General features: G+C 41.5%; 3 protein-coding genes across 5 annotated transcripts; 2 read left to right on the forward strand and 1 right to left on the reverse strand.

Annotated features, from left to right (window-relative positions):
- Nucleotides 1–1,193: 1,193 nt before the first annotated feature.
- Nucleotides 1,194–9,663, forward strand: LOC118423287. Of its 3 annotated transcripts, XR_004832014.1 has the most exons (13): nt 1,196–1,804; nt 2,633–3,509; nt 3,869–4,040; nt 4,302–4,390; nt 4,502–4,783; nt 4,928–5,036; nt 5,356–5,577; nt 5,939–6,368; nt 6,553–6,780; nt 6,931–7,318; nt 7,928–8,217; nt 8,832–8,925; nt 9,253–9,663. XR_004832014.1 is itself a non-coding variant. In XM_035831380.1 (11 exons), the coding sequence occupies exons 1-10, from the start codon at nt 1,773–1,775 to the stop codon at nt 7,316–7,318; spliced, it is 2,571 nt and encodes an 856-aa protein (XP_035687273.1). In that variant the 5' UTR covers nt 1,205–1,772; the 3' UTR covers nt 7,928–8,085. The 3 variants fall into 3 exon arrangements, 1 of the variants encoding a protein (XP_035687273.1); XR_004832015.1 differs by lacking the exon at nt 7,928–8,217 and having other exon boundaries at nt 1,194–1,804; XM_035831380.1 differs by lacking the exons at nt 8,832–8,925; nt 9,253–9,663 and having other exon boundaries at nt 1,205–1,804; nt 6,197–6,368; nt 7,928–8,085.
- LOC118423303 (ATP-dependent DNA helicase Q-like 3) lies at nt 7,328–10,964 on the reverse strand. Its single transcript, XM_035831414.1, has 7 exons — nt 10,557–10,964; nt 10,130–10,229; nt 9,735–9,846; nt 9,202–9,409; nt 8,749–8,994; nt 8,434–8,505; nt 7,328–8,171 (listed from the first exon to the last, which is right to left on the reverse strand). Exons 1-7 carry the CDS (start codon nt 10,599–10,601, stop codon nt 7,365–7,367), a joined length of 1,590 nt encoding a protein of 529 aa, XP_035687307.1. The 5' UTR covers nt 10,602–10,964; the 3' UTR covers nt 7,328–7,364.
- A 389-nt stretch (nt 10,965–11,353) lies between these two features.
- LOC118422199 lies at nt 11,354–11,908 on the forward strand. The gene has a single exon (XM_035829714.1). It carries the CDS (start codon nt 11,354–11,356, stop codon nt 11,906–11,908), a length of 555 nt encoding a protein of 184 aa, XP_035685607.1.
- Nucleotides 11,909–12,672: the final 764 nt, after the last annotated feature.

The following is a 12,672-nucleotide window of genomic DNA, read 5'->3' on the forward strand; positions in this document are numbered from 1 at the left end:
TATCATTTACGACCACTACGTTATGTTCATGTAGCATAGTAGTACTTTGCTATTATCTATTTATAAAACAGGGTCTGATCAAATGTGACAAATGCTGATATGACCCTTCCAACTCAATAAAAATGACATACCAAGACATGTCTAACATAATATTTTTATACTTCTCTGAAGTTATAGAGGACACTGACTCAGAGGAGGCGGTGCCTGATACCATCCTTGAAGGGGTAAATATGACACCACTGAATAAGATACCACTGCAGTACCATATAGATGCATGTCTAACATAAGATTTTTATGCTTCTCTGAAGTTATAGAGGACTTTTTAAATGAGGGCATTCCATTTCAAATCACAGTGTGCGGATGTCTGTTGACGGCCATTGTTTAGAATTGGTTTTTAAGCTTTGTAGTATCACGGTAGGGCAACCACGCTATGATTTACGACAACTACATTAATGTTCAACTCGTGAAGTAGAACTTCGCTGTTACTTATCTGTAGAACAAATTTTGTGGAGTAGCGAGCAAAGAAGGTGAGACTTGGGATGTCATGCAACGACAGCTCACCACAAAGGATCCACCAGTAACCATCACTGAGTTTGAGTGGGTTCTTCAACGTGTTCGGTGCGGCGTATTGTGCTGGTAGATTTTCGGATTTCGTTTCGGATACGTATACTTTGCGTGTAGAGATCAAACAATGGCTCAACAACAGGTTCCCCCAGTGGCCATTCTGGTTGCGCATGAGATTGTGCATCCATTACCTCAAAATCTGTAAGAAGACGTTCTTCTGAAGTCAATGGTACAGAGCATTTGACGGAACACCCACCGTACTGGAAAAATTTGACGAGACTGAAGCCAAGCGTTTCCCGGGAGACACCATAGCTACCCCACAAAAGGACGCCACGTCTAGCCGTCTTGCGATCGTCTCAACCGCAGCGGGCTCCTTTTGGGAGCCCCCGCCGGTAGGTTTTCTTCTTGTTTCTAAGGATCTCTTATACTGACACCATATCGCTGTTCTATTCTATTTTTATTGAACACAGTTGGTTGCCGGGCTTTCTGATTGTCTTTTTCAGAGCGCCCCCCACCCACTCACACGCAATTACGCAGCCGCCCAGGTGTGCTAGCCTCCATAGCAGGCTTTCGGTGGCTCATAATACACTTTTGCTGGCTATTTCTATTTGTACTCGGTCGCTGATTGCTGGCCTTTTCTGATGGCCACTCTCCGAAAGCCTGCATCTAAACGGCGTCTCAAAGTGATATCAAAAAACGATTAGCCATTCATCGGCCCTATTAACACATACGTTAGGAATAATTCACAACTCCGTGAGAGGCAATTCGCATGTCGGCTGCAAGCATTTTACAACTTGGGCGGCACGCGCCGCCTGGCCGCCATTTGGTCATTTGCATACAGCATGCTTGTTTACCAACACGCGCCGCCCCCGTACATCCGGGAACTCGTTTTTGCTGGCATCGTGACGTTTCTGGTGTTCCAAACGTTGTATGACGAATTTTCCGAAATATCATGAACTGTTGAAGATGTTTTTTTAAGCTTGGATGGCAAAAATGTCATACTTTCCCGACTTAGAGACAAAAAATTTAAAAAAATAGATCTTACGTGGCTGCGGCGGGGTCAAGGGTTAGTCGGGCCCGCCATATTTGCTATATCATTCGCGCCAAACGTTGAGAAGTTCACCAGAGATTTGTCCCCTTATGTGGCGTTGCGTGTACTTGTGTCATTCAGTGAGATCGTGAAACACGCAAACAGAGCCTGGAGTCCGATGGATGGACGTGGATATGGCGTTTACGGCAGGTACGTCGTCTGCGATATGCTTTTCCTCGTGAATTTACATGTGTGTGAATTTATTTAATTTACATAGAGCGAGATACACATGTCCTCACATTTTTTTTTGTTATGGGGACCACAGACAAGATTGTCGTTGTATTTTGCTGCGAAGTGAATGTGTGTTTTAGAATGTGGAATTACTAGCCGGAAGAAAAAAATGAGTTTGGTCACAGGTCGAAGAATAATTGCTTTGTTATTTTCTGTGACGCAAAAATGATTATATATATATATTTCGCAAAAATTATTTCATTATTAACGTTATACACAGTTTCGTCTACTAGTGGCGACGCACTGTCCCGTCATAACGTTACAATTCACGTTATATTTTAGGGCCAAAAAAAGTATAATTTTTTTTGAGAGTGTGAAGTTTGAATGAAAGGATGCATATAATTTTTTCGGTCTCATACGTTGAAATGTTTCATAAATTCCAACACATTATTAGAAAGTTTTATTCATCAGTTACTACATTTATGTGCACTATGTCAGTAACCTGTGTAGTTAAATTTTCTTTTGAAAATTTCCCAGCATTCTGCCGAGACTTATGCAATTATTATAACTGGAAATTAACGTTAAAGTTTGAAAGAGTGAAATGGAGACCATGATATATATACCTGCTAGGCATGAATATTTTGATTGACGTAGAAAAAAATATTGGAAATTAACGTTAAAGTTTGAAAGAGTGAAATGGAGACCATGATATACCTGCTAGGCATGAATATTTTGATTGACATAGAAAAAATATTATGGGAAAATTCTTAACCATAGACTCATTTGATGTCTTGTTTTGTTTCACAGACCTCTGCATGAAGCAGTACCAGTGTGGCCCCATTTCACATTGCCCACCCTGACCGGGCCTTCAAATCTGTCTTTATCTGGACCTTCCCCACTGGCCGGACCTCAGAGTCATAACTACAATCTTACTCCATCTCGACCCTCGGCACTGACTGGGCTCCAGCAACATGCAGTTCCCACAGCATCTGGACCTTCCTCGCTGGCCGGACCTCAGAGTCATAACTACAATCTCACTCCATCTCGACCCTCGGCACTGACTGGGCTCCAGCAACATGCAGTTCCCACAGCATCTGGACCTTCCTCGCTGGCCGGACCTCAGAGTCATAACTACAATCTCACTCCATCTCGACCCTCGGCACTGACTGGGCTCCAGCAACATGCAGTTCCCACAGCATCTGGACCTTCCTCGCTGGCCGGACCTCAGCAACCTGTCTCGCACTCCTCATACTTCAGTCTTCTACACAACAATACTCTACTGCAAGGTAGAATCCAGAAAATGGAGGAGGAAAAAAAGGCACTGAGGTCCCAGTTGCTGGAGATAAGTAGCTTGAACCATAGTGCCATGTGGGAACATGTAAATGTGGAGTTGAACCAGGAGATGGTTAGAATAACAAACTCTAGAAGCCTTCTCTGTTCGAACATTCAGACAGTTTCAGACATACAGAAGTTAAGCATAACAGATGCAAGGGTCTTTCTGACTTCGAATGCACCACGTTTGTACCACCTCATATCATCCCTGATGAGCAGGCCATTTCAAGATAACGACGGACACTCAGCAGTCATGCTGCTTTCCTCGATTGCAAACGCGAGAAACCAAAAGTGCTCTGCCCTCCAGAAGGTCATCGCCCTGTACCTGCTTCTTACATCAAGCCAATCCCAGGTTTGTTATTATCTCATATATTTACTTAAACATAGTACAATTGGAAGAGGTCACTGCCCGCCCTAACCCGGGACCTCACCCCCCCCCCACGTTACCCCTTGCAGGGTTATTTGGGGGTACCTATGATGATGATGATTGACATTTTGAATATTTCATGTATCTGTCAACTATCATTCTGATGTGACCTGTACTTAACACAGTGGGTATGTATATATATATGTATATATATGTAATAAAGGTCTTCATTCATTAAAAAAACATCCTATTCATCCCTACTCTGTTATTCAATCTTCTTTCTTTTCAATGTTGCCAATAGAATTCTCAGAATGATTCACTGACCTATTGTTTGTAACTTACAGACAGTTCAGATGCTGAACCACACACATCAGTGTGTGAGCATTACAACTGCCTGGAAGGTCATCGAGGATTTTGCTGAGATGAAGAAGGTGGAACAGAAGCCGGCAGAAGTTACTGAAGTCTGGGTGTACGACAATATAAACCTTATGAAAAGGGTGCGCCATGTGAGAAAAGGTATTTCATTATTTTCATTTCCTGTTATTCTATGTGACATACCACTAAATAATGCTCTTTTATACTTGAAAGGTGATGAATTTTTTTTTAAATTCTGATAGAAACCTACTTGTGATAGAAGATATAAGGAGTAGGAATTCATCTTTGTGATGATGGAAGGAATCTGTGAAAATGTTATATTCATGAATTATTTACTCTGGTGATATTTGGAATGTTAGATTTGATTCCTTGTTGACTGATGAGTACTTTACACTTTTCCAGGACATCATGCAGAGATGCTGAACTGGACAACAAGGCTTGTTCTGCCAGTGAGATCTTTGCCACCTGATGATTTGGGAGATGACCCCCAGGTAAGAACACATAGAACACACACATGTCTAGCTACACACGTCAAATTCGTGTTAGTGTCAATCTTGATATATCATAGTTTTCTTACAGCAGGACATTTTATGTTCATGCAGGGCTTGCGTCAGGACCTGAGTGAGGTTGACATCTTGCCTACTGAAGAAGATGTAGAGGAGCTCAAAACTCGCTTCAAAGAAAGAGTGATTAGACTCCTTGTGTCCAAGTTTAAGGCTTTCCGCCACTTTGACACTTCTCACGCCCAGACAAAGCGAGTTAAGAAATCCGAGTTTACACCCCTTGAGGTCCTTGATCTGGATGAGGCTAAAGCCTCTGATAACATCCAGATCCTCCTGCAGTGTGCCAAGGACAGGGGTGTAGGAAACGATGTGAAGGCCCAGGTGTGTACATGTTTCTGTCTTATTCATTTGTATTTTTGCTATATATAGACAAGTACCATGCACATGTATGCAATACATGTTTCTTCCTGTATTTCCTTGAAAAATATTGTACTAAGTCATAGTTCTGATTATATCTACATGTAGGTTGTATTTGGTGATCAAGCGACCTGCAAAAATATTAGAGGGGCCAAGAGATTGAGACAGACAGAGGACAGCAACATCGAGAGTTTGGATTGGGTGAAGGAAACACCAGGTAAGTTTTTTTTTAAAGCTTTAGTATTGTAATGTAGTGTGTTTCCTAACCCATATTCCCAAGCACCTTCTTTTATAAATAAATGAAAGTTAGTGCAGATAGAGTAGGAGTCATGGTCATGGAGGTAGTATCTACTGTATGTAGCATATAGTATATATAACCTACACTTTCCATGCAGAAAGATAAATAATTGTAGAGTTTTGTTAATTGTGTAGTTTTAAACCATGTTTTTGTTCATTGTTTACATGATACTAACATTATACAGAGGAAGCTAAGAGACAAACATATGTAAAGTTTGCAATTCCCTATATTTCTTCAGGGGACTTCCACTTCTTGCTTGAGGCTGGCAGGACCACACTTATGGCCTTCTGGACGTCCCCAAGGAACGTAGGAAGCCTTGGCCACCTTCGTGATCTAGTTGACAGACGATCTGTAGATACCTTGGGAAAGAACTTCAATGCTACTGATGAGTTCCTGCACCATTGTGAAGAGGCCCACCTCACTGCAGCTCTCCTAACCCACTTGAAGATGGACACAATAGGTATTGAGAACCATATTCACATTTTACTGTTTGCCATTAACTATTACTACGTCGCTTTTTGTTGTACTACAAGCACATATAGCTATTTTACATGCAGCTGTTTAAATCATAAAAAGCTCTTAGTAAACTGTTTGTATGTCCTTTCCATTGATTTCATTTATGGGCTGTAAATAAAGTTGTAAATTATGCTGAAGCAAACATGACATACACACATATATCTTAATAAGAAGGTGTGTGTTTTATTTCACATTTTGGTTAATGGACTGAAAAAGAATAAAACAACAATGTCAATATCTCTACAATATTTACATGCATATACACTTCAAGTTCTTAAGAGGTAAATATCAGGGTTTTTTTCCAGATGATGACTTCCATGTTGATGGGATCACACAGCTAACAAAACAACAATCACAGTGTCGATATCTCTACAATATTTACATGCATATACACTTCAAGTTCTTAAGAGGTAAATATCAGGGTTTTTTTCCAGATGATGACTTCCATGTTGATGGGATCACACAGCTAACAAAACAACAATCACAGTGTCGATATCTCTACAATATTTACATGCATATACACTTCAAGTTCTTAAGAGGTAAATATCAGGGTTTTTTTCCAGATGATGACTTCCATGTGGATGGAATCACACAGCTAGATGACCTTGCAGTAGAATTTGTGGAGTCATTGACAGCCAAGCCACATGCACAACATCATGATGATGGCCTTTTCAACCTGAACCATAGACTCCTGTTCCATCTACTTCTCTACACAGACCTACGAATGGTCATAAGGTAATTTGTAACATGGTTATTGAGAATATTGATGGTTTACCTGTGTATGCCCAAGTTCTGGATGATACTGTTTGATAATAGAAAAAAAGAGCACCATTGCAGTCATTTTCCAATTTAAAAGTGTATTGTTGGCTAGAGGTACTCTACTATTTTTTCTAACCTGAACCTGCTATATTTCTGTCAGGAATGAGAATGGACCAGCTATCATCCAACACTGGAAGTTCTGGCTGCTATTGTTTGTGGGTACGGGCAGAGGGAACTACAGCTACGAGGCCATCAATCTGATTGCCAATCTCCAAGCAGATTGGTCTCCCAAAACAGCCTGGCTTGCTACACACAACAGAACCGTCAATTGCCATGGCACCTCCGGTCATGGCAAGGCCATAGACATGATGAATGAGCACTACAATAGGTAAATTTTGGTGGACTTACTTTACTTTAAAAAAGAAACAACAAAATTTTATTTGAAGCTATCAGGTGTATTTATTGTATGAATTGTTGCACTGGAATTTTGTTTTACTATCTATGGTTTAATTTCATTTAAAAATTTGAATTCCTACAGGGACTTCAAGTCCATGATGAGGGGCTCTGGCTCAAAGGTCACCATCGCCCATGCCAAACAAGTGTCGCTTGCCATCCCCCTGCTGCAAGCGGCCAGGAGGTTCTGTGTTGGGGCCTTTGGTGTGAAGAGAACAAGCTCTCACACAGTGAAGTCGGCAACAGTAGACATCGACAACATGGTGAGAGCTATTCAGGAAGCCCGCGTATACACCCCCCAAGAAGGTCGCCGTATCTCCCTGGGCAAGAGATATGACGACCCAATCATCAAGGCATTCCAAAAGATCAACGACGACAAGTGGCTGGCAAAGTCCCTGTTAAAGTGGACGAGGAAACACATCCCCGAGATGGACGAGATAGAGGTGGACATAGAGGCCCTCATGGATGAATAGGTACTACTATATACTACTACTACTACATGTACTACATATCTTGCATCTAAACATTATTTGTTATGTCTTGCAGTGGGTTTCTGTGTCTCTTACTTCTTCTTAGTGGTGGGTTTGTCTGTTGCCTCTGTGGTGGGTTTGTCTGTTGCCTCTGTGGTGGGTTTGTCTGTTGCCTCTGTGGTGGGTTTGTCTGTTGCCTCTGTGGTGGGTTTGTCTGTTGTCTCTGTGGTGGGTTTGTCTGTCGCCTCTGTGGGTTGGTCTGTCGTCTCTGTGGTGGGTTGGTCTGTCGTCTCTGTGGTGGGTTGGTCTGTCTCCGTCTTGGTTGTGTGTTTCTTTTTTCAGGAAAAAGGTCGTCTATTGCAGCCAGGATATTTTGTACCATGTTACCTGGCACCCCCTTGACAGTTCTAACGTCCTCATCTGTATGCAGCCGGTGACACCATTTCACCAGTTTGTCTATAGTGTCATCCGTCATGACAGCCTGCGGACCGAAGAAGCAGAGCCGCGGCTGATGCTGGAACTCCCGGTCTCGTAGTTGTAGTATTCTTTCTTTTAACTGTTCACCATTTCCAGTCTTCTCTCTATGTCGTCTCTGTTTCTTCCTGACCTTAGGAGGTGGTGGTGGCGGCTTGGAGAGGAGACAGCTTGCATCTGGTTCCACATCTCCACAGTTGCTGCAGCACTTGTCCTGCTGTGCGATGAATCTCTGCCCCAGGTGTTGCAAGAGAGCCTTTCTTAGACAGCCCTCCTCCGTCATGAAGGACTGCACCTCCGGCTCGACTTTGTCCGTTTGCGACGTTTTGTAGGCAATGAATGCGGCCTCGACTTGAGCACTTCTCCCAGCCCGTCCCATTTGCTGAAATTCAAATTGATATACAACATCATATTGTGATCCATTACCGGTATAAAACCATTTGTAACTGACTGTTTATTTTGTGTATTAGATACTTACATAAGTAAATACGTTTGCTATAAGAGTGTATCGATGGCTGGCCAACATTGTATTTAAAAATATGGGGTGGTTGGATGCTTCAAGCACAGATCTGTTTAAGTGTGTGATATATTACAATATGTTAAACATGTACCTAGCTATTGTTTAAGACAGCTTTCATATTTACCTGGTACAGCTGGCTTATTGATGTTGGAGGTCCATACGTCACAACACACGACACATCAGGAATGTCAATACCCTGTAAAAATTGATTGACGTGAAGTTAGAATTTGAAAGGAAGTCTTTTGTAAACCATAAGCACCATGAAAAAGCCATTACTAATTGCTTTAAATGGATCATTCTTTGTCATATAGTTCCAAATTCAAATCAGTGAATGCAACATGAGAGATACACACAGTACTGTGAACTTAGTCACTGTAGCAGATTAAAACCATAGATTAGAAATTACATTGTGTAAGCAGATATGGGTAGTATTTCTTACCATTCCGAAAGCTATTGATGCTATCACTACACGAACATCCCCTGCCTGTAGACCCTCAAGAACCCTCTTCCTCTTGCCTGCAGACAAGTCTGCATGGAACACCTCCACAAGGCCACTTCCTGGGACAGCGTCATCTAGCAATCTCCACAGAGTCTGGCACTTTTGCTTTGTGGACAGGTATATCAGGTGTTTCTTTGTGTTCTCCCTTGATGTTCTTAGGTCCTCTATTAGGGGCTTGAAGTCAGACTGAAAAGAAGGGATTTGAAAGATTGTTACATGAAAGAATATGTTTATTGTTATAGAGAGTTGTGCAGAGTTTGTTATACTGCATATGTTGTCATTTATGTGACATCCATTGCCATTGAGGATTGAAAACTTGTACTAGATGCAGGTGCAGTATTCTTCAGTAAGTATTCTTATGTTTGATAGAGAAGGGAATGGTGGAACATTTACCTCCATTCCTGCTCCTTTTTTTCTCACGATGACAATGTTGTTTCTGTTAAGATTCCCCATGACCACTGCACCGGTTAGATGCAGGCACTCCGTTACAGCTGTTCGCACAGCTTCAGTGGCAGTGGCTGTGAGGGCCATGAAGGGCACATCGCGGATGGCTGCTCGTAAAGTACCAATCCTGCTGAAGGCTGTTCTGAAGTCGCTTCCCCTGTGATGTTGAACAATGCGCAATGTGTACACTTTAGGTAGTACATATACTATATCATCATTTCATCTGCATAGTGTGCCTTGAAATTTTGGAAAAAGTGATGCGAAATGAGATGTATATCTAGGAAAGACAGTTTATTATGTAATATCATAAGCATGTCAAGATGTGTACATTTATGTATTGAAGGAAACGTCTTCTTATATCTTAATTATTTTGTATTGAGTAAAGGTTGAGCTTGATTTTCTTACTCTCCATTTGATGTGTGCCATTATGTTATTCTTGCCAATACTGCTTAGTATAATATACTAGTACCAGCCATACATACCATTCAGGGATGCAATGCGCCTCGTCCACAGCAACCAGTCCCAGTTTGATTGGTGTGTTCGCAAGGAATCTTCGTCCAGCTGTGGATGTTGCCTCTTCCGGTGCCATGAAAACTGAAGTTAAACACATCAGACTTACTACAGACTTACGTATTTGACAAAAACATTGACAAACGTGACGTTTCTGAATTCAGCAGTCTGAAATCATCTTAGACTTTTAGAATTAAATGTTTGGAAGGTATCACTGCCAAATATTGTTGTACAATTCGATATTATAATATTAGCACTATGTATGCTGCTGAATGCAAATAATATCTTATGTAACTTGGCCTAAAAAAGTAGCTCAGTATCACATGATGTATTAAACCAGACAAGAAAAGTAAGAAAAAAATGTTACCTAATCTTGTTGTTGGATCCGGATTTGCAGCAAATGCGGTGATGGCATCTATGCTGCCCAGATGCACAGCCGTGTATCCGGTTACTTTGTAGCGACGTATCTGGTTGAAAGACAGATTATGTACTGAGTTTTTTTTTCGTAGCATATTGCTGCATAGACGTAACTACTTCAAATTCGTAGAAATGGAAAAAAAGTTTACTATTTCAACTGTTGATTAACAAGGACAAAGCAAAACACTACTGGCAAATGCATATTCTTAAAGTTCTGTGTATTCCGATCTTGCTACTATTTAGTACGCAAACTATCGTCTGTCGGTGGGGGAGGGGGGCATATACGATAGCGAAACACATTAGTAGTAGTAAAGGGACAGATTCGGCGGCATTTGGGCCGCATTCATGTTCATGAAACAAAGTTAACCACGTCTTACCTGGTCTGCAACAAGAGCCTGGAGGGGTGAGATGACGACCACCATCGTTGGCTCATCAGAAATGGACGGCAAGATTTGATAGCAAAGTGATTTGCCTTCGCCCGTCGCAAGACCGACAAAGCAATCATTGCCTTGTGTAACAGCTCGGATGGCCCGAGCTTGGCCGTCCTTCAGTTGGGGAAACCCCCATATGTCACGCGCTACGCGCTACGCCCGAGCAAAGGCGTCGGACATGCCGAAAGAACGTCGAACCGGTAAGTTTTGACTTCTGTATTTTTAAAAAGCCGTTTGACCCCGAAACCGTTATAGAATTGTCGGGTCAGTGCACACGGGGCGTGACAGCGCTCTCTCCGGTGGAGATGCGTGCAGTTTATGAGCCGTCCACGGCAGGCAGGAAATTCGCACCTCCTAGCTAATCGCCCTAATCGTTTTTTGATATCACTTTGAGACGCCGTTTAGATGCAGGCTTTCGGAGAGTGGCCATCAGAAAAGGCCAGCAATCAGCGACCGAGTACAAATAGAAATAGCCAGCAAAAGTGTATTATGAGCCACCGAAAGCCTGCTATGGAGGCTACAGGTGTGCAGACTTACAAACATTACCGGGGAAGATACCTAATATTCCATCAAGATGCCTCCTAAAAAGAATAATACCAATCCTGATGAAGAATTTGTGAGTGTCACTTTCATGAAGGAACTGCTAGACCAACAGAAACTATACAAGGACCTTTTAATTAGACAGACAGGAACAGAACTTTCGATCTTTCGTGCAAATTATTAATGACTCTACTAACCAAAGAATGGACAACCTAGTGCGAGAAATGCAGGATTTGAAATCCAGCTTACAGTTTTCCCAAGATGAACTGAAAGACCTGAAGGCCGACAAGGATAGCAATCTGAAGAAGATAAAGCAGTTAGAACAGGATATTGCATCTCGCAACGACGTTGTGTCCACAGGTCTCACCGAAAAACTAGACTACATCGAAAACCAATCAAGACGAAATAATCTGATCTTTGATGGCATCAAAGAAGAGAAAGGGGAAACGTGGGAGCAAGCTGAGATGAAAGTTAAGGACGTGATCAAGAAGAAGCTGAACATAAACCCAGTCCACATTGAGATTGAGAAGGCACACAGGAATGGAAAGCCAGGAGAGAGGCCACGTCCAATCGTCTCAAAGTTCCTCCGCTATAAAGACAAACAAACCATCCTCGGGAAAGTCAAAATGCTGAAAGGGACTTTAATCTATGTGAATGAAGACTTCTCTGATAGAGTTAGAAGGAAGAGAAAGGAGCTCCAGCCAGCTCTACGTGCAGCTAGAGAGAGAGAGAGGACAGTTAGCATACATCAGATTTGACAAATTAGTCATCTCAGACCGCACACGCGAGTATACTGGCATTTGAAAAACTTAGGTCAAGAACAGAATGTACATAATGCAACGTATAGGGTCAGTTCAGACAGTACCAGAACTGAACTTTCTTTGTTTTAATCAGCTAGGTAAGCTTTTGTTTGTGTGTAATTGTCTCATCATTAGTTTTAGGTATTATTTTTACAATGTACTTGTGTTATTTTGCCTACACAATGGTTAACTCATACATACCAGGTCAAAGAGAGAATAGGGGAAGGAAAAAATCCTACTGCTAACAGAATGCAAAATACTCGAATTACATTCATAACATTAAATGTAAGAGGGACAAATAATCAATTCAAAAGAAGGAAAATATTCAAAAAATGTAGACATAGCTTTTCTGCAAGAAAAATTTTCAGTCAAAGAAAATGAAAAGCAATGGACTACAGAATGGGGAGGGCAAATATTGTACAGCCATGGCTCATCACATAGTAAGGGAGTTATGATTCTTTTCAATCCAAAGTTAAGTATCGAAATTGAAAACAGAGAAGCTGATGAAGATGGGAGATACATAATTGCAAACACCAAAATGAATGACTCAGACTTATGTCTAACAAATTTATACTCACCGAACAAGGCAAAAGACCAAGAAATATTTTTTAAGAAGATAAATAATTTGTTACAAGAACATGCAAATGGAACAATAATAGTTGGCGGTGATTGCAATGTATCTCTCACACAGATGGACAAAATAGGTGGAAGACCTATAAATC

Source organism: Branchiostoma floridae, chromosome 9 (genome assembly GCF_000003815.2).
Source record: "Branchiostoma floridae strain S238N-H82 chromosome 9, Bfl_VNyyK, whole genome shotgun sequence".
NCBI classification, from domain to species: domain Eukaryota; kingdom Metazoa; phylum Chordata; class Leptocardii; order Amphioxiformes; family Branchiostomatidae; genus Branchiostoma; species Branchiostoma floridae.